We start from the raw sequence: 24,552 nt of genomic DNA on the forward strand, positions 1-24,552 counted from the left end.
GCCAGGCAGCATCAGAGGAGCAGGGACAAAGAAGGGTCCCGACCCTAAACGTCAACTTTCCTGCTCCTCTGATGCTGCCTGGCCTGCTGTGTTCCTCCATCATCTTCATTATGCTGCTTTAAGCTTCATTCAAGTGCTTGCTTTAGACAATCCCATTTAACCAGTTTAATCTTACCAGAGCAGTTTGTCCAGATGGTGACAATACCTGGCTAGAGCTCCTGTGCCTGTGAAAGAACTCCGGCGGGAATCAGGCTGCCCTTTGGTCTCCATGGAGATCACTCCCTGCAGTTCAGAAGAGGTGTCCTCACACAGTGAGTGAGTCCTGAGCAGAAACCCAATCAGAAGTCAGGCCTTTAGGATATGCCACTCGAATTAACCGATAATTTCTTTTCTCTTTTCTGTCAGATCACATTTCTTCAAAGAAAAATGAAATGCTGAAACAGCCACAAATTGACTTTAAGTTAAAAGTATCTTAAAATACCATACTGAGTTCAAAACAATGAAGTTGAGACCAGATGAACAGAGGATCCATTTGCTTTGAATTTTGACCAACTTGATCTGTTATTCCATTAGAAACCATTTACAATATTTAGATCTACACTTTTGGTGGTTTACCATCTTGACATATTTAGGTATAAGGCATAATATCAATGACCTTCCCTCCATCATAAGGTCAGAAGTGGGGATGTTCACTGATGATTGCACGACGTTCAGCACCATTCACAACTCCTCAGATACTGAAGCAGTCCGTGTTCAAATGGAACAAGATCTGGACAATATCCAGGCTTGGCTTGACAAGTGGCAAGTAACATTCATGCCACTCAAATGGCAAGTAATGACCATCTCCAATAACAGACAATCTAACAACTGCCCCTTGCCATTCAATGGTATTATCATCTCTGAATCTCCCACTATCAACATCATTGCCAGTACCATTAAGCAGAAACTTGCCACATAAACAGAATAGCATATCAGAGGCTAGAAATAAAGCAGCGAGTAACTCACCTCCTGACTCCCCAAAGCCTGTCCATCGTCTACAAGGCACAAATTAAGAGTGTGATGGAATACTCCCTACTTGCCTGGATTGGTGCAGCTCGAACAACACTCAGGAAGCTTGGCACCATGCAGGCAAGACGGGAGTATTCCATAATACTCCAAACTTGTGCCTTGTTGATTCACACCATATTGACAAGCATCCATTCCGTCCACCATTGATGCTCAGTAGTGGCAGTATGTACTAACTCCAAGACACACTGCAGAAATTCTCCAAAGATCCTTAGACAGCACTTTCCATGACCACTTCCATCTAGAAGGACAAGGGCAGCAGATACATGGGAATACCACCATCTGCAAGCCCCCTTCCAAGACACTCGCTATCCTATTTGGAAATATATCGCTGTTCCTTCGCTGTTGCTGGGTGAAAACATAGGAATTCCCCCCTCTAAGGACATTGTGGATCAACCTACAGTTCATGGACTGCAACAGTTCAAGAAGGCAGCTCACCACCACCTTCTCAAGGGCAACAAGGGTGGGCAACAAATGCTGGCCAGCCAGCAATGCCCACATCCCATAAGTGAATAAAGAAACTGTACACGCATGTGAAGCATAGGTAAAAGTAAGTATTGTGCCTGAGAATACAAAGGCAAATAACAAAGAAGATTTTGGGTATTTGGAATTTAAGTTATGAGAAAAGGTTGAGGCAGTTTGTTCTGGAAAACGCCCTGAATTTTCAAGCTTACAAAGGAAATTTGTAACGGTAAAATGTAGGTTTCTCAGAAAGGACGAGCTGGACAGGCTGAATGGCCTGCCTTTGATATTCTTACTATTTCACTATGAATTGACAAAAGCTGATCCAGTCAAATTGTTCACTGTGTTTAAAAAAAAAGCTCATAATGCCAGAGACAGTTTAAAATGCGGAAATTGTAAGTATACTGAAAATCAGGTTAAACATCACACACACGTACACGCACCAAGCCCATGCTACCACATTCTGACAAATTTGTGGAATACGTTACCAGCCAAAGTACTGAAAGCAACTGCACAAGGAAGAATAATCGGATGATGTGTTTCTAATAGAGAAGAGGCATGCTGACAATGTGACTGAACAAGCTCACCGGGCATAATGGTCTTTTTCTAGTAAATCAAAATCCTTACAGAGTATTAAATTTAAAAGACTAACCAAAGAACTCTTGAATAATAAAACATGCTGAACTACTTTTGACAACTATCAAAAAATTTATTGTTGAGGTTGCATTTTAACATCTTTGTTCTTCTGTTGGCTAACTGTAAAGCCACTGGCAGGACTGGCAGGTTCCATTGTGGGAGTGATGCACTCCCATACTCCGACCCTGGACTTAATTGTCCACTTGAACTCTAATATCCTTAGTAACCAATGTTGTTGATTCTAAAGTGGGCTGACAAAGGGCAATCTCATGTGGGAGGATGAATCACTCTGGAGTCTGCTAATATGGGACAATGGTGACATGTTGTGGAAACATTTATGTCCCAAATATCATCCCAGCTGTAGAAAGAGGTTACAAAATCAAAAGATTGTGCTTCTAACTCTGAAAAAAAATTAAATTAATTCAAAAGCTTACTTTCTGACAGTAAATCCAGCTATTATAAACACCACTACCATAAGGTTTCCATAGGAACATGGGAGTAGATCATTTCGCTCCTCATACCTGCTTCATCATTCAATGAGATGATAGCTTTTCTGAGATCAAATACAATAAACCTGCCTGTGCCCCATATCCCATTACGCTTATGGTTGACAAAATGTATCAAACTCAGTTATAAAATTAACAATTAAACTGGCTATTTGCAGAAGTGAGTTAAAACATTCTACCCTTCTTGTGTAGAAATATTTACTAACTTCACTCCTGAAAGGTCTGACACTAATTTTCAGACAATGTCTCCTAGTCCTAAACTCTCCAACCAGCAAAAACAACCGTCTGCACTATTTGTTCCCTTTAATATCTTGAAAACTTTGATCAATTCAAATTTAACCTTCTAAATACCAGGGACTACAACCGCAGTTTGTGTAATTTCTCCTTAGCCCATGTACTCTAAAAGGACAAGTGAGTGGTGATGCAGGCTTCTTTGTGTTCTCAAAAGTCTTCCCGCCTAGCGCTCTAGTTCAAATCTAACCCCACACATGGCAATCTGATGTGTTCATTTTTGTGATGTCAGCACTGGCACACAGCCTTGTGGGTACTTCCTCCTGATAGAAGAAATCACCAAGCATCCCTCCTAAGATAGCTAAAAATAGCAGCCACATGTCTCCTAAACAATGGGTATTCCATTGTTCCTTACTCAGATTTCCCCGACCCCTGAAGCTGTTAGCTGAACTGTGATGGACTTTGTCTCAATTTTACTTTTTTACTATTATTATGATGTTTCACTTCTGTCATTAATATAGGCGCTGTGGTGTGGCAGTTTATAAAACTTTTCACTGTATTTTTCAAGTAAAGGTACGCACGACAATAAATTTCTATTCTGTTCTGTTCTAAACCAATTGCAAGCACCTTTCTGCAGTTGCATAGACTTAACTTTACAATTTACTTTCCATTTACAAAATGGTGAAGTCAGTTCATGAGAAGTCAAATTAGAACAGCAAAAGAAACATCTAATAAAGGTGATTTTGTGGGTGCTTTGTCTTCGTGCGTAAAAGGTATATTACATGATGCTCTCAGTCATTTAGCATCCTTCCAAACAAGGCAATCAAATTTAAAAATCCTGAGTGGAGACAGAATTAACTATTGAGTTATCTGGGATTTTACTATTGTGTACATTTGGCTGTGACATGGCAATGTTGAACAATGGAAGTCCAAAAGGTTGTACTGTACCTGTTGTTGCCATTTTCTATTCTCACGAGCTCATCGTCATTATTCCTGACCGAGAGTCTGTGAACACATGGGTATGACTGGTGGGTGCTGATTGTAGCCATCTCTTACTGCCCTTCACATACAACCCGGCTTTGATAAGCACCTGGTAAAGAGATGGCACAAACATCAAAGCAAAGTAACTGTTGGACTATCACAACGGGAAATGATGCTTGTATTTTCCATCAAAATTGAACTATTAACATGTAGACATCATTTGATATCGTACAAGCACACTTTCAAAAAATATTTTCTTCCCCAGGTTTCTTCCCAATCCCTCTCTCGGGTTGCCTCAATTTCAGGATGGGAGAGCAGTCAGATAACCAGCTCCGTTATTGTCATTTTCATCCTCTGACCCACATCCCACATCCCACATCCCACATCTCCGAGTCAAGATATATCTCAAAGATTCTGCATTGCATGTTCTCAGGACACCCATACAAATCAAGGGTGAATGCTAGGTTAGTCACAATGCCCAGTTTATCCCCGAAAAGATAGTTGTAACCATGTTAACTTTTGACGTTATCTTCAGGTTGCACTGCAAAAACTCTCCCAGGATTTTTTTGACAACACCTTCAAAAAGCCCACTGTTGCCGAAAAGGTCAAGGGTGAAAGGCACATGGGAACACCACAAATTCCCTTCCACGTCACACACCATCCTGACTTAGAAATATATTCCTGTTCCTTCATTTTCTTTTGAGTTAAAACCCTGGAACATCCCTACCCAACAGCACTGTGGGTGCCCTTACATCCCATGGACTGCAGGGATTCAAAAAGGCAGCTCACCACTACCTTTTCAAGGAAATTAGAGATGGGCCATAAATAAATGCCATATTCCATGAATAAATAAAAAAAAAACTCAATGCTCTTGGAAGACCTGCACAAAATGTCTGAGATAACAAGGTGTAGAGCTGGATGAACACAGCAGGCCAAGCAGCATCAGAGGAACAGGAAAGCTGACGTTTCGGGCCTAGACCCTCCTTCAGAAATGACTGCTGTGTTTGGTTTTAGTCCATTGACAACACATAGTCAACGATTACCAGTTTACCAGAGTTTACAGAATTTGACAAATTCCTGATTGTTACACCAGTGATTGCAATACCAGTGCTGATTCATCGACTGTTCCAAAGAGTTCATCAATGGGAAGACGATCTGCACAACATCTCCCCTAGAACTGCACATTCTCAGCTTTCCACGTAATGTAAACTACCTGACCCCAAAAATCCTCACAAGGATGTCCTTCAGTATAATCTGACCAGCAGGTGTGTTCTTCATTTACACGGGATATGCAGACAGCAGAACCAACACAGTACTATCTCCCCATACAACTGGAAAATACACTTGCTACTGTAGTTCAGAATCACCCTTCCCCTCGCACAGTTACAGGACCCAAATTAAAGAGCCAATTAAGATTTTTTTTGAAGTGGTATCTTTCTTTAGGGGTCCAGGCTATTTACTACCAACACTGTCCCCAACCCCCCTTTTGATCACATCAAACCTTCATTTTAATTGCGTGCCAGCCTCCAGGTCCTGGTGAATAAAGGAAGAGAGGCATCCTGCCATAGGAGATTCACACCTTGTCTTTGCTTTCCTTATCTAACCTCCCTGATAATAATTGCTTGGAGCTGACATAGGGAGCTGGGTAATCTATGAACCAAAAGAACTGTGGATGCTGTAAATCAGAAACAAAAACAAAGTTTCTGGAAAAGCTCAGCAGGTCTGGCAGCATCTGTGGAGGAGAAAACAGAGTTAGCGTTTCGGGTCCGGTGACCCTTCCTCAGAACTGGTTCCGAATCTATGAACCAGTTCAGATTGAAGGCAACCATGTGGTTGATGACCTGCAGTGGGTTGTCCTTCCCAGCATTATGATGGCAGATTTGCATAATGCGCAGCAATTTTAGGAGTTACTTTATCGGTGCAGCTAGTTGTATACAGAATGTAAGATAGTGTTAACCGGAAAAACGTTACAACTCTGAATTTCTTGTATAGGGAACACTTGGAAAAATTAACTGACCAGTGACCCCTCTTACAGGTTCTGAAGCACCTACTCCAAACATAGTTACCATCAATGCAAGATTTTGAAATGGACAACAATGGAAATATTGTACTAAGGCAGCAAATAATGAAAAATTATGGCATAAAATGATTTAAGTTTGAAAATCTCTGCAATAACTGAAGGCAGAATACAGTCGATGTACAGATACAGAACGATTGATCTATTTAGATATACATGGGAACAGGAGTAGACCATTCAACCCCTCAGGTCTGTTACACCAACCATTCAGTGAGATCATGGCTGATCTGTGGCCTAATTCCATCGGCCTGCCTTTGGCTGATATGCCTTAACACCCTTGCTTTACAAATATTTGTCTATCTCAGATTTAAAGTTAACAACTGATCCTGCATTTGCTGCCATTTGTGGAAGAGAGTTCCAAACATCTACCTCCCTTTGTGTACAGCGGTGCTTCCTAACATCTCTCCGAAACAGTCTGGCTCTAATTGTCAGACTATGCCCTTAGTTCTAGAATCCTCAACCAATGGAAATAGTTTATCTTTATCTACCCTGTCTTTTCCTGTTAATATCTTGAAGACTTCAATCAGATCACCCATTAACCTTCTAAACTGCAGAGAGAACAGGCCTAATTTGTATAATCTCTCTTCATAATTTAACCTCCGAAATCCAGGTATTATTCTTGTAAACCTAGGTTGTACTCCCTCCAAGGCCAATACATCCTTGCAAAACCAAACGAGTTAGGATGTTGATTAAATCTTTTTGCTTTAAGAGCACAAACATCTGTTATAACTGTGAATTCAGGATGGCTCATCTGGTTCTAAAGTGTCAGCTCTGTGCTGGAGCTGCATTAATAATAATGGAAACAACCATTATCTGAAGACGTTTCAATGAGATTGTCCCACTTTGCGTGTCAGTAGAGGTCACGCTGCCTGTAAAGAATGGTTATTTCTCCAACTGAATTTCCTCTGGAATATCATCAACAAAAGTGTTGAAATAAAATTGCCAATATTAAATACACAATATAGCCAAGAAAAACCACACAATTAGAACATAGAACAGTACAGCATAGGAACAGGCTCTCCAGCCCTGAAGTCGTGATGAACATGATGCCAAATTAAACTAATCCCTTCTGCCTGCCCATGTTTCATAACCCTCCATTGCTTGGAGACAGTAAGGACTGCAGATGTTGGAAGCTAGAGATAATAAATATGGAACTGGAAAAGCACAGCAGTGAGATATCTGAGGAGCAAGAAAGTCAACGTTTCAAGCCAAAACCCTTCATCAGGACTAGGTAGAGGGAGAGGAGCCCAGAAATAAATAGAGGGAAGGGGGTGGGGATGGGGGGAAGGGTGGTTGGGATGGAGATAGGTGGATGCAGGTAAGGGGTCATACTGATTGGTCAGTGGGAAGGGTGAAGACGTTAGATGAGTCAGAAGATTGACAGGTTAGGGGAAGAGGGATTTTGAAGCTGGTGAAGTCAATATTCAGGCCACTGGGCTGTAAGCTTCCAAGGTGAAATATGAGTTGTTGTTCCTCCAGTTTACATTTGGCCTCACTCTGACAGTGGAAGAGGCCAAGGGTGGACATGTCATCAAGGGGGTGGGAGGGGGAGTTAAAGTGGATGGCAATCAGAAGATCAGGTTGGTTGGTGCGAGCAGAGCGCAGATTTTCCGCAAACTGGTCCCTGAGTCTGCGTTTGGTCTCCCTGATATAGAGGAGATATATCCTTGATATATAGACCACATCAGGAGCAATGGATACAGTAGATGAGGTTAGATGAAATGCAGGTGAATTTCTGCCAGATGTGGAAGGATTGTTTGGGGCCTTGGATGGAGGTGAGAGGGGAGGTGCAGGGGCAGGTGTAGCACCTCCTGCGGTTGCAGGGAAAGGTACCAGGTGTGGTGGAGGAGTTGGTGGGGAGTGTGGAACTGATGAGGGAGTCATGGAGTGAGCAATCCCTGTGGAGAGCAGGCAGGGGTGTGGAGGGAAATATCTTTTTGGTGGTGGGATCTGATTGTAGGTGGCGGAAATGTTAGAGGATGATGTGTTGTCTTCAGAGGTTGGTGGGGTGGTATGTGAGGACTAAGGGGACTCTATCCTTATTGTTGTTGGGGGGAGAGGGTTTGAGGGCAGAAGCACTGGAAATGGGGGAGTTGTGGTTGAGGGCATCCTGAATAAGAGAGGAAGGGAAACTACAGTCTCTAAAGTAGTAGGATATCTGGGATGTCCTGGAATAGAACGCTATATCCTGGGAGCGGATGCGGCAGACGTGGAGGAATTGTGAGTATGGGATAGAATTTTTGCAGGAGGGTGAGTGAGAGGAGGTGTAATCAAGGTAATTGTGGGAGTCAGTGGGTTTGAAATGGATGTCATTGGTAAGTCGGTTACCAGAGATGGAGACAGAGAGGTCCAGGAAGGGGAGGGAGATGTCAGAAATGGTCCACGTGAATTTGAGGGTGCAATGGAAGGAGAAGTTGATGAACTGTTCAAGCTCCATTCCTTGCTTAATCATGTGCTTATCTAAAAGCCTCTTAAATGCCCATTATCATATCTGCCTCAACCACCATTCCTGGCAGCACATTCTAGACACTTACCACTCTCTGTGTAAAAAAAAAGTTTGCCTCACATCTCCTTTGAACTTTCCCCCTCTCACCTTCAATGCGCGCTCTCTAATACTAGACATTTCAACTCTGGGAAAGATTCTGTCAACTCTCTCTATGCATCTCCCAATTTTATGAACTTCTATCAGGTCTCCCTGAAATTGTTCAACTTAAGTGCCTTCCTTTGTCATTTTTACAGATAAGACGTGCCACGGAATTATTTGCACGTGACGACACTGAAGGTTTATGAAAACAGTGCCCAACAAGATTGAGGTGTAGAATTGCATTTTGTATGCAAAGTAGATCAACCAATCACTATACTCCCAGTCAATTCCATTGTCTATGACAGGACTGGAAATCAGGCAACAGGAACAATACATGTTGTAACAGCCCTTTTACAATACATTTCAAGACAAATTTAAGTTAAACAAGAGTAGGAATAAATGAAAACTCTTCTCTCTGATTGCTAAGGTTGAAACAGAAAGTGCAATTGTCTTTTCCCTGACTTAAGTCCTTATTAAGAGATAGTAAGAACTGCCGATGCTGGAGTCAGAGATAACACAGCGTGGAGCTGGGGGAACACAGCAGGCCAGGCAGCATCAGAGGAGCAGGAAGGTTGACGTTTCGGGTCGGGACCCTTCTTTAGAATTGAGGGAGGGGGAAGGGAGCTCCGAAATAAATAGAGAGGAGGGGTGGGCTGCTCCTCCAGTTTCCGGGTGGTGTCATTGTGACACTGGAGAAGGCCCAGGATGGACATGTCGTCCAAGGAGTGGGAGGGGGAGGTGAAGTGGTTCACGACTGGAAGGTGTGGTCGTTTGTCGCGAACCGAGTGCAGGTTTTCTACAAAGCAGTCTCTGAGCCTCCGCTTGGTCTCACCAATGTAGAGGAGGCCACATCGGGAGCAACGGATGCAATAGACCACATTGACGGATGTGCAGGTGAACCTCTGTCTGATGTGAAAGGTTCATTTGGTGCATTGGATGGGGATGAGGGGGGGGAAATGCAAGAGATGCAGCCAAGAGCATTTTCGATCACCGAAGGTGGGGAAGTTGCGATTCTTGAAATAAGAGGACATTTGGGATGTTCAGGAGTGAAACGTCCCATCTTGGGAGCAGATATGGCAGAGGTGGAGGAATTGGGAGTAGGGGATTGCATTCTTGCAGGAAGGTGGGTGAGAGGAGGTGTGATCTAGTGCTACACCTGCCCCTACACCTCCCCCCTCACCTCCATCCTGGGCCTCGTCCAGTGTCACAACGACACCACCAAGAAACTGGAGGAGCAGCACCTCATATTCTGCCTTGGGAGCCTACAACCCAATGGTCTCAATGTGGACTTTACCAGTTTCAAAATCTCCCCACCCCCGGCCTCATCCCATGACCAACCCTCCCTCTCATCCCCACCTCCTTGACCTGACACAACCTGTCCATCTTCTCTCACACCTATCCGCTCTTCCCACCTCACTGACCAATTTCCACCACTGCCTACCTGCACTCACCTATCACCATCCCACCTACCTTCCCCAGCCCCACCCCTCCTCTATTTATTTATTTCGGAGCGCACTTCCACCTCCCCCCGTTTCTGAAGAAGGGTTCTGACCTGAAACATCAACTTTCCTGCTCCTCTGATGCTGTCTGGCCTGCTGTGCTCCTCCAGCTCCATGCTGTGTTAGCTGCAAGTCCTTATTAAACCTTGTTTTCATAGCAAGTGTTCAGGCAGCTCTTCAATGAAAGATTCATACCAAACTTGGACTTGAAAGGTGAAGGCTATGCTCAGCTGGTGTGAAGGAGGAGTTGAACCCTGGGGAAGATCAGCTATGATCTTGTTGAATGGTGGGGCAGGTTTGAGGGGCTACTTGTAATTCTTGTGTTCTTATGTCATGATTATAAAGAGGATAAGGCCACTATTTATTTCCTCAAGCAAATTCCCAAAACAGATTATCTGGGTATTATCACACTGTTGGTGGGAGCTTCTTGTGCCTAAATTAGCAGCATTTTCTGACATTATAACCATCACTACACTTCATTGGCTGTAAAGCGTTTAGGAAGGTCCTGATGTCAACTAGAAACTAAGGGGAATGTCAATATTGTTACAAAATTGGGAAGTAAGAATTTGGTGTTTGTAAAATGCTAGGCAGGGGGAAGCAATTACATGGTCCCTTTAAAAGATGATGTGCTTTTTCTACGCTTAGTGAATTAAAAAGAATGTCTGGGAGCAGCAGATTGAAAGTTTGCAAGTATACAGAGAGCACCCGAATTGAAACATTTGTATCAAAAGGCCATACAGTTAGCAGGCCAAGCAGCAGTTTTTAACCAAGATAACAAGTTTTGAATTTTGCCAAATCAATTTGAACCAAGCACTTAGATACAAAAAAATTTAAATCTGATGGTTTTGATAACATAGTTCCAATCCTATTGTAAGAAATTGATGTGTCATCAAGGGTATAAAAGAAGGGGGCAATTAGACAAGAGAGAGCTAACTGCCATCCACCAGAGTTAACAGCCCTCAGCTCTCAAGAGAGAACCGCTGGCTCTCACAGTCTCTAAGTCTTAGAGAAAACACCATCTAAACGTCAGAGGTAGCCACGGCATGACTAGTTAACATTCCTGACAGAAGAACTGATGGAGAAGGCCTTCCTGACAGAAGAATCGACGGAGAAGGCACAGAACATTCTGGAAGACATGTAACCTGGCTATAATTTTGAGAGACTAAATTCTAATTGTTTTTATTTTATTTAATATAGGTGGGACTTGTATTTATTGGAACAGCATACTAATAGAATCTTGTTTTATTCAGGAATAATTAGCGTTTGGATGGGATTTATTTGGTTTGTTAATAGTATATTTAATTTGTTCATTGTTAAAGTAAGATAAATAAATTGTTACTTCTTGATTGTAAAGTGAGTGTCAGGGATGTTTTTATTTAATCGCCAGAAGTTGCTGAAAGGCAGGTTACACCACTTTTCACACTCCTTTTACAGATTATGGAGTGAAATATTCCTCTTTGGGTGTTTCGGTTTTTCGGGGGTGTCAACCTCTGCTTTATTACAGATTGTTGGCTCATGTCCAGGATTTGGATGGATTTAATGGATTTGGATAGATCTGGACGTATTTGAACAGATTTAAGGTACATAAGGTCCCAGAAGATTTAAACAGACTTGGGGATTAGTGTCCTAGATCTTCAAATAAAACTTAAGTGAGAAGTGGAAAATCTGTTTGATTTCGGTTGCTTTTTGTTCGTTAAATCAGAAGTGGGGAAATGGCTCTTAACATTGCTAAAGAAGTTCTGGGAGGTCGAAGGTGCTTCCCAAATTCGCCGAGAAAGTTTAGAAAGACAGGGAAAGATGACACTTTTAGAAGACAGGCTAAAATTGGATTTAACGAGGGATAAGAAGAAAGCTGACATCGTAATGGAATTAGTCAAGCATTTAGATATATCAGAGAAACAGTCAAGTGCAGTGAAGTTAGGAAAAATTAAATTGCAAGTGACACAACTGGAATTAGAAGAGAAAGAAAGGGAAAGAAGATTCCTAGCTAAACAGAAAGAAGGCGAACTGAAACAGCTTGAATTACAGTTAATAACAGAACAAAAAGAGAAAGAGTTTGAAATTCAGAAGTTGACAATTAGACAGAAAAGTTGATATAAAAGGATGGAGAAGAAAGTAGAAGGTAGGCTTAGTGAGGAGGATAGTGATGATGAGCAAACCCATCATAGCCAAAGGCCTGGTAGGGATATATACAAATAGGTCAAAACCTTACCAAAATTCGATGAAAAAGATATAGAAGCTTTTGTCATTTCCTTTGAGAAATTGGCTAAACAGTTGAACTAACCAGAGACTGTGTAGGTAATGTTAATTCAGACTAATTTGGTAGGCAGGGCTAGTGAGGTGGTTGCAGTACTGTCAGATGGAGGTGTCAGGAGAATATGAAGAAGTAAAACATGCTATTTCAAGTGCTTACGAATTGGTACCAGAAGCATATAGATAACAATGTAAGAAAGGAACCAGGTCAGACTTAAATCGTGTTTGAAAGAATTAAACAGAGCAACTTCGATAGATAGGTGAGAGCATTAAAGATAGAAAAGACATATAAGGATCTTAGAGATGTTATTCTGCTGGAGGAGTTTAAAAACTCACTTCCAGAAATGTTAAGAACTCATGTGGAGTAACAGAAAGTTAAAACAGCGAGAAGAGTTGCAGAGATGGCAGATAAATACAAATTAGGGCATAAATCGAAACCTACCTTCCAACAGCAATTTCATTCCATAAGTGATTGAAATTGGGAAAGAGAGAGATCCTTCAATGAAAAACAAAAAGTAGATCACACTGGGAACAGTTTATGACATGTGAATAAAGAAACCCAAGTGGGTGGAAAAGAGGTGAAAGGCCTCGGGTGTTAATAATGTGGGACACACAAAGTCACAGTGCTGGTGGTTTAAGAGAAGCACTGGGAAAAAGGATGTGGTAAAAGAGGCTAAACCAGTGAGATTAGTTGAGGTAGTGAAGGAAATCCCAAGAGAAGTTGAGGAGCTGCAGGAGAGTGTCCAGCCTAGTCACAGGCTGGATAGTAAAATAGCACCCGATCTTTTCAAAGATTTCATCTGTGTGGGTAAGGTTTACTCAGGTAGAACAGGGGAAATAGGTAAAGAAGATAAAATATTGTGAGATACGGGAGTTGATCAGTCTCTCATTGTAAGAGATGAAAATATTTGCACTCCTTCTGAAATATTGACCGAGAAAGTGATAATCTGTGGAATAAATGGAGAGAGAATTAGTGTTCCCCTGTGTAAGATAAGGCTAGAAAGTCCAATCAAGACAGGGGAAGTGATAGTGGGAGTGACGGAAAAATTGGCTATTCCAGGAATACAGTTTATTCTTGGAAACAATGTAGCTGGATCACAGGTGGGAGTGGTGCCCATTGTAGTGGAGAAGCCAAAGGAAAACCAGGGAACTGAGGAGTTAAAAGAAAACTACCCTGAAATTTTTCTGGACTATGTGGTGACAAGATCCTACAGCCATGAGTTAAAACAAGATGGGAAAATCAAACAGAAAGACGAAGGAGTTGAGGTTCAGTTAGCTGACACCTTGGCTGATGAAAAGGTAAAGGAAAAACCTCAGCAGGTAGAGGATCAGGCAGAGATGTCTAGTTCTGAAAGATTAATGGAGTTACGACAAAAAGGTGAGACAATAAAGGATTTATATCATAAACCCTATTCGGAAAAGGAATCAGAATGTATTCCAGAATGCTATTACCTTAAAAATAAAATCTTAAGATGGAAATGGAGACTGCAGCAGGTTAGTGCAGATGAAAAAAGGGTGGAAGTGCACTAAATTGTGTTGCTAGTAGCATACAGACAGGAAGTATTGCGGGTAGCACATGAATTACCTGTAGGAGGTTATCTAGGAGTGAGGAAGACTCAGGCTAAGATACAGAAGCATTTCTGTTCGCCTGGATTACTTAAAGATATGGTTGAATTTTGCCATACCTGTCACAAAGTGTCAGATAATAGGAACGCCACAGGCAGTGATAAAACCAGCACCTTTGATGTCAATTCCTGCATTTAAAGAACCTTTATGTGGGTTATGATTGACTGTGTGGGTCCCCTCCCTAAACCCAAAAGTGGGAACCAGTATTTGCTAACCGTAACGGATGTGTCAAGGCAAAAAGGTTGTGAAAGAGTTGCTTGCTTTCTTTACCCATTATGGACTATCCAGGGAGATTCAGTCAGACCCAGGTCCAATTTTACTGCCAAATTATTTAAGGAGATCATGGATAGCTTAGGCATTAAACACTTTAAATCAGATGCATACCATCCTGAATCCCGGGGACCATTGGAAAGGTGGATTTAGACCTTAAAGAAAATGTTGACGGCTTATTGCCACGATTAACCAAATGATTGGGATAAAGGTATCCCATTTATATTATTTGCCATAAGAGATGCTCCAAATGAATCGACTCAGTTTATTCCATTTGAATTGATATTTGGAGACAAAGTAAGACGGCCTTTACAATTAATTAAGGAACAGTTGATAGGTTCGAAGTCAGAGATCTCACAGTTGGATTATGTGTCTGAAGTAAGAGAAAGTTTAAACAGAGTAGGTGAATTAGCTAGACAACATTTGAAGGTGGCACAGCACATAATGAAGCCAGAAGCAGATAAGAAATCTAAAATTCGTACATTTGCCCATGGTGATAAAGTATTGGTGCTGTTACCAGTGGTAAGTAATCCCTTCAAAGCAAGGTTTAGTGGTCCCTATCAGATTCAGAAGAAGTTAAGTCAGATGAATTATCTGATAAAGATTCAAAACAGGAAAGAAATTTATCAGGTATGTCATGTCAACATGCTGAAACATTACTATGACAGGGAAAGGGAACTGGAGAAATGGATATTAGTCACTGCCACTCAGAGTGAGGAATAAAATCCAGATGATTTGGATTTTGATGTGTGTAGAATAAATTGAATAATGAGGAAGTCCTTAAGGAATGGGATAGGGTAATGAGCTATCTGTCCCAGGAACACAACTGAATTGAAAGGCTTGTTACAGTGCTCTGAGGACATATGTAGAAATAGAATGGGGAGGACTAACACCATAGGAAATGCTGTCCCAGTAAAACAACACCCCTACAGACTTAATCTTCTCAAAGCAGTGCAGGTTCGGAAGGAAGTGGAAGCGATACTCTAAGAAGACATCATAGAGCCAAGTCAAAGCAAATGGAGTTCGCCAATAGTGTTGGTTCCCAAACCTGATGGTACTCAACGATTCTGCGTAGGTTATCAGAAGGTCAATACCATGACCAAATCTGACACATACCCAATTCCAAGGCTGGAGGACTGTGTGGAAAAAGTAGGACAAACCACTTACATCACAAAGTTGGACTTACTTCACGGTCACTGGTAAGAAACTTTGTTGGAAATAGCAAAAGAAATTTCTGCTTTTGTAACCCAAATGAGCTATATCAATTTAAAGTCATGCCCTTTGGAATGAAAAATGCACCAGCCACTTTTCAAAGTCTTATGAACACAGTTGTTGCAGGATTGACTAATTGTGCTGTCTATATAGATGACTTAATGATCCTTAGCCATTCGTGGAAAGATCACATGGTGCATTTGGCAGAGCTCTACGAGAGACTGCAGAAGGCAAAGTTGGTCATGAACTTGGCAAGAATTTACGAAGGCAGAAGTGACATTCTTCGGGCACAACATCAGACACGGACGGATGACACTGAGGAACATGAAGACAAAGACCATCAAGGAATTTCCAAGACCATCCTCGAAGAAGGAAGTGCTACATTTTTAGGATTGAGCATTTTCTATATGAAATTCATGCCAAACTTTAGTAGCATGGTGGTACCATTGACAGATTTGTTAGAAAGGAATACAAAATTTTGGTGGACAGAACAATGGCAGGAGGCATTTGAGAATTTAAAAGCAGTGTTAACCACCTCACCAGTTTTAGTCGCCATCGACACAAGTGATGGAGGTGTAGGGGTATGTTGTTACAGGAGGATGATTGGCCTTTCAATTCCACAATCGGTTATTTTTCAAAAAAACTCAATAGCCACCAGAAAAGATATTGAACCATTGAAAAATTGTTTGGTAATGGCCTTACAACATTTTAATATTTATGTTGCAAACAATGAATCAGAGATGATTGTGTACACCGATCACAATCCTTTGACATTTCTGGGAAGATTTAAGGACAGGAATACAAGATTATTTTGTTGGACTCTTATGTCACAAGCATTTAATTTACAGATTGTACATGTTGCGGGTTGTGAAAATATTATTGCGGTTGCTTTATCGCAAGTTTAAATAAATGTTTATATAAGAGAGAAACAGTAATGTTCAATGCTGTATATATAGAATTAGTATAAAATTTGTGACACTAGATTAATGAATTATGGATCTAGGTAATATAGTGGAGTTAGGGTTTTAGAAGGAAAAAATGAAGTCAACTTTTCATAATGATGGTTCATGTTTTTTCTTAAGGGGGCAGGTGTTGAGAAGTTGGGTAGAGTACTTGTGGATTGGGAGGCCGGAAGTAAGCATTTGGTGCTCATAAAATGCTGGGGGTGGGGGGAGAGCATTGCGTGGTCCCTTTAAAAGATGATGTGCTTTTTCTATGCTCAGTGAATTAAAAAGAATATCTGTAAGCAGCAGATTGAAAGTTTGCAAGGACACAGAGAGCACCCGAATTGAAACATTTGTATCGAAAGGCCATACTGTTAGCAGGCCAAGCAGCAGTTTTTAACCAAGACAACAAGGTTTGAATTTGGCCAAATCAATTTGAATCAAGCAAGCAGACATAAAATAATCAACTAAATTTAAATCTGATGGTTTTGACAACATAGGACCAATCCTGTTGTAAAAAATTGATATGTCATCAAGGATATAAAAGAAGGAAGCAGTTGGACAAAGACAAGAGAGAACTACCTGCCATCTGCCAGAGTTAACAGCCCTCAGCACTCAAGAGAGAATTACTGGTTCTCACAATCTCCTCTAAGTCTTAGAGAAAACACCATTTAAATACCAAAGGTAGCCATGGCACAACTAGTTAACATTCCTGACAGAAGAACAAATGGAGAAGCCTTTCCTGACAGAAGATCGACAGAGATTTCGAGAGACTAAATTGTACATTTTTTAAATTTTATATAAGTGGGACTTGCAGAGAGCTAGGAAAAAAGTTAAAAACAGTACCTCGATGGTGACAATCAGATTACTTCCAGTGCCACATGCTAGTGAGGTTAGCAAATGATGATATAGCAGATGAATGTGTGGCTAAAAAATTAGTGCAAGGGGCAGGATTCCGATTCCTGGATCCTTGGGATCTTTTCTGGGGCAGAGGTAACCTGCTCAAGAGGGACGGGCTGCACCTAATTGGAGGGGGACCAATATCCTGGCGGGCAGATTTGCTAGTGCTGCAAGGGAGGGTTTAAACTAGATTGGCAGGGGGTGGGATCCTCAACAGCAGGGAGGCAAGTGCGAGGCTGGAAGCAGATACAGTAATCAGAAACAGCAAGTTGGAAAGACAGGTCAGACTGGAACAGGACAGGGAGCGAGGAATGCCTGTTGGATTAAATTGCATTTATTTCAATGCAAGAGGGCTGACAGGTAAAGCCGATGAACTCGGGACGTGGATAGGTACGTGCAGCAGGAAACTATAGCCATGACATAAGCATGGCTAAGGAGGGATGGGACTGGCAGCTCAATGTGCCGGAGTACGGATGCGTTAGGTGGGACAGAGGTGGAGGAAAGTGGGAGGGGGAGTTGTATTTTTGATTCAGGGGAGTGTCACAGCAGTAGTCAGAGATGAAATAACTGAGGGATCATCCAGTGGGGCTTTGTGGATGGAGCTAAGAAATAAGAAGGGGTGGTGACATTATTGGAGTTGTACAAGAGGCCCCCAAATAGTCAATGGGAAATCGAGGAGGGAGATTGCAGAGACTTGCAGGAGAATTAGTGTTGTCATAGTGGGATATTTTAATTTTCCTAATAAAGACTGGGACTGCCATAGTGTTAAGGGCTTAGATGGGGTGAAATTTGTTAAATGTGTTCAGGAAAGTTTCCTCAAGCAGTATATAGAGGGTCCTACTCAGAAGGGGGCAAAACTGGACCTACTCTTAGGAAATAGGGCAGGACAGGTGACTGAGGTGACAGTGGGGGAGCACTTTGGGACCAGTGATCATAGTTCTAATAATTTTAAAATAGTTTTGGAGAAGGACAAAACTGGTCCACAGGTTCAAGTTCTAAACTGGGGCAAGGTGAATTTTGATGGAATTAGACAGGAGCTTGCAGGGGTTGATTGGAGTCATTTGTTTGCAGGCAAAGGGACCTCTGGCAAGTGGGAGGCCTTTAAAAGTGTGATAGCTAGAGTTCAAGGTCTATATGTTCCTGTGAGGGTGAAGGGCAAGGTTGGCAGGAATATGGAACCTTGAATGACAAGAGATATTGAGGCTTTGACCAGAAAAAAAAAGAGGCATGGCTCAGGAACAGGCAGCTGGGATCAAGGAAATCTCTGGAGGTATATAGGGGATACAGGAGTTTACTGAAGAAGGAAATCAGGAGGGTGAAAAGGGGGCATGAGATAGCTTTAGCTGAGAAGATTAGAGTGAATCCAAAGAGATTCTTAGAATGTAGGAGACTCAGGGGAGATCTTATAGAAGTTTATAAGATCATGAGAGACATGGATAGGGTGAATGCACTCAGTCTTTTTCCCTAGGCTGGGGAATCGAGGACGAGAGGGCATCAGTTTAAGGTAAGAGGGGAAAGAATACATGGGGCAACATTTTTTACACGGAGGGTGGTACGCATATGGAATGAGCTGCCAGCGGAAGTGGTTGAAGTGAATACATTAACAACATTTAAAAGTCATTTGTATGAACACATAGATAGGAAAGGTTTAGAAGGATATGGGCCAAGTGCAGGGAAATGGGTTTAGCGTGGATGGACATTTTGGTCAGCATGGACCAGTTTGGGCCAAAGGGCCTGTCTCCATGCTGTAGGACTCTATGTCAAAGCAGTCAAATTATTGGGGATCCCATCCATCACTATTATCTCTTCCACTAACAGAACTCTGCAGTGTGTAACATCTACAAGATGCGTGACAGCCCCTTTCAAACTGTGACTTCAACCATCTCGAAGGAAAAGGGCTACAGATGTGTGTGAACACCATTAAGTTACCTTCCAAGCACATAATACCTTGTATATACACTGAACACATCTTACATCCCTTCACTTTAGTTGACTCATGATCCTAGATCCCACTAATGCAGGAAAACATTCCAAGGCATTTCATGGCAGCAAACAAAATTTGGCACTGAATCATGAAAGAAGACACTACAGCAGGAGATCAAAGGCTTGGTCAAGAAGGTGGATTTTAAGGAGCACATGAAAGGATGAAATAAAGAAGTACAGAGGCAAAGAGGTTCACAGACGGAATTCCAAATCTTAGAGACTAAGCAGTTAAAGGCACAGCCACCAATAATGCAGCAAACAAAACTGCAGAAGAGTCCAGAAATGGAGGAGTTCAAAGATTTTGGTGGATTGTGGAGGAAAGGTCATAGAGGGACGTGCTGCTGAGAAAATTAAATACAAACCTGAGAGTTTGGTGAGCGAGTGTTCACTGAAGTGGGGAAGAGGTGTCCGTTTTCTTTTCTACATTTTTTGCCCATAAGAAATTATTTTTGCTCTACACCAGGGGAGGCAGCTAATTATTTGGTGAGTATGTGGTAAGTAGTTACAATCTATTCCATTCTTAAGTTTTAAAATAGTATGAAATCTACGATCAAGTTAAAAATTATATGATAAACAATATAAGTGAATAATATAATTAAGTAATTAAAGTTAATTAAGAATGGCAGGACAGATGATGTGATGAAGTTGAAGAATGAGAGAGCTAGTGGATACCATGTCATCCAGGGCAAACACTTCTGCAGTTAGTGTTTGTGGCTCAAGGAACTTTGACTCAGAGCCATTGAGATGGAAGCCGATTTGCAATTTTTGACACATATCAGGGAAGGAGAAAGTTACCTGGATTCTTTGTACCAGGATGCAAGATATGTTACAATCTAAAAGAGGATCTCACACTCAAAAGAACTATGCAGATAGTGGCAGAGGCTGAAATCTGGAAACAGTGCAACAGAATGATGGGAACAGAAAGCTGACTTAACCGAAGAAGTTCATCAGACTTTGTCAACTTTGTCATCAAAACATCACATGACAGACCAACATAAAAAGTCATCAAATTACTTAGATGCTAGAACACGCTGTTCCAGGTGTGCAGTTAAGAAACGATGTACAGCTTTATCATGATAATGCAAACTTTGTAATAAAAATATGACATTTCCAGAGGTGTCAATATCTTTGAAAAAAAAGGCCAAAATATCAAGACATACATTCATGAGACATATATCTTTATATGATGATACAACATGTTTGAAAGCTGTGAATCAACAATTCCTAGGGGTAATAGGTTCCTATGGGTAGCTGCTTCATCTGAACCAGATATTATACATACAGTTTAATGGTCATCCAACTGATTTCAAACTTAACACTGCAGTGAATATTATGGTATTATCTATTGGTGGAAGAGAATGAAACTACAACTATCTGACAGAGAACTGCATGACACAGGCAGAACATCACTTAAAATCAAAGGAATACTCAGCATTGTCTGAACACGCAGAGACCAATACTATGTTGGACAGGTACACGTCAACAGAAACCAACATTTCTCACTACTTAGCAAAAAAACATACTTTTGTTCTTAAAATACTGCAGTATGTTGAAGAACATTAACTAGCGCTAAAGACAAATACCAATGACCAGCACAGTTTTGCTTAACAAGGGGATGATTTCATAGGTCTCAGAAGAATGGAACAGCATTAGCCACCTTCCAGTCTTCTGGAACTTCACCAGTGGCTAAAGATGAAGCAAAAATCTCTGCAAGGGCCTCTGCAATTCCTTCCCCAGCCTCCCACAACATTCAGGATGCACTTGATCAGACTGAAGGGATTTATCCACCTTTATGTGCTTTAAGGCTGCAAACACCTCCTCTGGTAATATGTATGCAGTCCAAAACATCCCTACTTGTTCCCCTTATTTCCATATCATCCATGATTCTCTCCTCAGTAACCACTGAGGAGAAATATTCATTAAAAATCTCCCCCATCTCCTGTGGCTCCATACATAGATAGCCATGCTGATCTTTAAAGGGACCTATTCTCTGCCTAGCCACCCTCTTGCTCTTAATATAGCTATAGAACCTCTTGGGATTATCTTTAACCTTATCTGCCAGATCCATCTCATACCCTCTTTTTGCTCGTCTGATTTTCCTCGAGTGTGCTCCTACACTTTTTATAGTCATCTAGGGATTCACTTGAGCCCGATAGCTTAAACCCAATGTACGCCTTCTTCTTTTTCCTGACCAGAGCCTCAATATCCCTCAACAGCCAGGGATTCTAAAACTGCCAGCTTTTCCCTTCATTCTAACAAGGGACATGTCCTTGGACTCTTAATATGACACTTTTTAAAAGCGTCCCATTTGCCAGTCGTGCCTTTTCCTTCAAACTGACTCATCCCATCAACCTCTGCTAGATCTTGGCTAACGGCCCCAAAATTGGCCTTGCTCCAGTTTAACACCTTAAACTGTGGACCTGTCCCATCTTTTTCCAAAACGATGTTACAACTAAGAGAGTTGTGGTCACTGGACCCAAAGTGTGCTCCAACTGACACTTCAGTCACTTGCCTGACCCCATTTCCTAACAGGAGATCTGGTTCTGTGCTTTCCTGAGTAGGGCCCTCTACATATTGATTTAGGAAACTTTCTTGGACACATTTGACAAATTCCACCCCGTCTGGGCCTTTTACACCCTGACCTGCTGTATAGTCATGATGAACAAATGTGGGCAATTGGAGCTAGCGGAGAGGGCACCATGGTCAGCATGGATCAGTTTGGGCCAAAGGGCCTGTTTTCATGCTGTATTACTCTAAGACTCTAATGTTCACTGAACCTCGGAGAAAACATGCACCACTCATGATTAGTTATGTTGGTAACTTTCGCAACTGAGAGATCAGAAGACACAACTGATTTCACAGAAATAAAAAGAATTATTCAATTGTTTTCCAATTGCAACCAAAACTTCAAAATCTGATCATTTGATATCCTTGGCACCACCACAACATCATGAATTAGTAGTAGACACTTGATACAGTCAATTCAGCTCCCTATGAGAAGCAGTTTTGAGATAGGGCAGCATGGTGGCTCAGTGGTTAGCACTGCTACCTCACAGTGCTAGGGACCTGGGTTCGATTCCACCCTTGGGCGACTGTCTGTGTGGAGTTTGCACATTCTTCCCGTGTCTGCGTGGGTTTCCTCCCACTGTCCAAAGATGTGCAGGTTAGATGGATTGGCCATGCTAAATTGACCATAGTGTTCAGGGATGTGTAGCTTAGGTGGGTTATAGGGAGATAGGTCTGGGTGGGATGCTCCAAGGGTTGGTGTGGACTTGTTGGGCTGAAGGGCCTGTTTCCACACTGTAGGGATTCTATGATCTATATCACAGTAACTATCCATGACTGAACTTGAAGAAATGGCAATGCTATTCAATAGCATTAGTACAAAATCACGTGAGTTTACCTCATTAAGCATTAAAAAAACAGGATTACTTCTTTCCGAAACACAAAGACGGTCTCTGACAAGCAAACCAAAGATCATCCAAGGGGAACAAATGTTCATCAATGACAGGAGACATTTGGGAAATGAAGTGCACCTGGATACAGCAGACTTTCAACTCAACCAAGTCATCAGCTTTTTATAAAGTCAGAGACTTGGGAGGGGATGAAGTAGTATCAAACCTGTTTTATTTAATGAAACAATTATACAAAACAATTAACAACCAGAATAAAGTTTGGGCAGTTGTTGTATGAGGCAGTCAGTACCTGAAAGGGCTAACTGACATCATGAGACAGGTTCTGCCTACTGAGATATAAAGGACTGTGAGCTAGCTAGCAACACCCACATCCAGTGAATTAATAAATAAAATTAACTTGAAGTGCTGTGACTTATAAGAGTCGGAAAAGTCATATTTGACTGGATTACTCCTTTTCAGCTGGCACAGAGCTGAATAGCCTCCTTGTGTGTCATAAATCCCTATATTTGAAAAGAAACAGGAACAGTAGGCCATTCTGTCCATTGAACAGCCTCCTCTTGTAGTGACAATGAAAATATCACCTTAGAGGACCTGGCTATTATGCAGTTCCTGGGGTGGAAAGGGGGTGAATTTAATTGCTGATGATAGATTTTTTAAAAAGGTAGAAATCATTTTTGATGGACTGTACAATTTACTCCAAACAAAAATCCTGGGTTTTGCTGTCGAACTGAAGGTTGTGGGGGGACAGGATGCACGTATCCCTGAGGGGAGCCTTGAAGTGTTTTATTATCAATTCTCATCCACCTTCAACCTGAGATCTCTCGCCATGGTTACTGGTCGTGTAACCATGACGATCGGACTAGACGAAGGCAAGAAAGAATTTTCCCGCTGGCCGGCTACACTCGGAATGGAAAACACACAGGGTCCTCCTCCGACAACATGTCCATGGGATCTTCCGGGATAACCCGCTCGGAGATTTCTCAACTTCTTCCAGGCAACTTTGTATCAAGTTGACAAGGAAAAGGAATAAATGGGAAGCCTCTCTCGGCTGCGTTCAGGGGCGGGTAATGTCTTCCCGGACGGACGGGGCTTTAGGATTGGTATAACACACTCCCCGCCCTCAACCCGGTTAGGCAGGTGGCGGGAACGAGCAAGGCGGATACATCAATGCACCTCGAAGCTTGACACCGTGTGGCGCCTAACCAGCAGCAACTTCGGGGATGGAGATATGGGATGGAAAGGGGAGGGACGTTATCAATGGCAGGGGTGGGGGATAAGAGCTGCAGCAAATTTTTACACCTCATTCCCCCAGTTTGCTGCCCTCCTCCCCTCCCCGGTCTCGCACATGAAATATTGTGCTGAGGGGCAAGGTGATGCCGACTTCTGGAAAAGTCTGTTTTAAAAGCTGTGAAACTCACTGAGCATTTATTCCACACGCACACACACACTCCCCTTACCTTGTGGCGCGGGGTTCCTTGCCTTCTCTTGCTGTGTGATGGGTAACACCAGCCCCACCCCCGGGACTCTGTCTGTCTCCCCTCAGCCGCACTTACTAATGCAGACTGACTACTAGCCTCTCGGTCAGGTTTTTAACGGCTCTCCCTGGTCCCGGGAGGAATCGACGAATCCTTTCTGTGACTGACCGCTTTTCTCTTCGAATTCAAACCCATGCCTCAGCGAAACGTGAGAGAGACACTGAGAGAATCCTCAATAGGTTCTAAGACTTTTTTTTTAAAAACTGGTTTTTCTTTTGTTGGGGGCGTGTGTTGAGCGATGAAACGACGAGTGTTTTCTCATCTGACCAGACTGATTATTATCTCTCTAACTCTGAACGTCACACAGATCATCTGTTTAATATGCATCAAGCTTTCCGGACAGATTGGAAGCAAAAGGTGGAGGGAGGGAGC

The 24,552-nt window shown here is 42.1% G+C and overlaps 1 protein-coding gene across 1 annotated transcript in view; it reads right to left on the minus strand.

The window, feature by feature from the left end:
• LOC109911402 (cyclic nucleotide gated channel subunit alpha 3) overlaps positions 1-24,179 on the minus strand; it is a 48,454-nt gene extending 24,275 nt beyond the window's left edge. Inside the window, exons 1-3 of the mRNA XM_048598345.1 lie at positions 24,103-24,179; positions 3,849-3,990; positions 206-322 (exon numbers count right to left, since the gene is read on the minus strand). Coding sequence (XP_048454302.1) covers positions 206-322; positions 3,849-3,949 — 218 coding nt within the window. The 5' untranslated portion in view covers positions 3,950-3,990; positions 24,103-24,179. The remainder of the gene's footprint in view (positions 1-205; positions 323-3,848; positions 3,991-24,102) is intronic.
• Between the last annotated feature and the right edge of the window lie 373 nt (positions 24,180-24,552).

The sequence above is a fragment of the Rhincodon typus genome, chromosome 6 (genome assembly GCF_021869965.1).
Source record: "Rhincodon typus isolate 14 chromosome 6, sRhiTyp1.1, whole genome shotgun sequence".
Lineage (NCBI taxonomy): Eukaryota > Metazoa > Chordata > Chondrichthyes > Orectolobiformes > Rhincodontidae > Rhincodon > Rhincodon typus.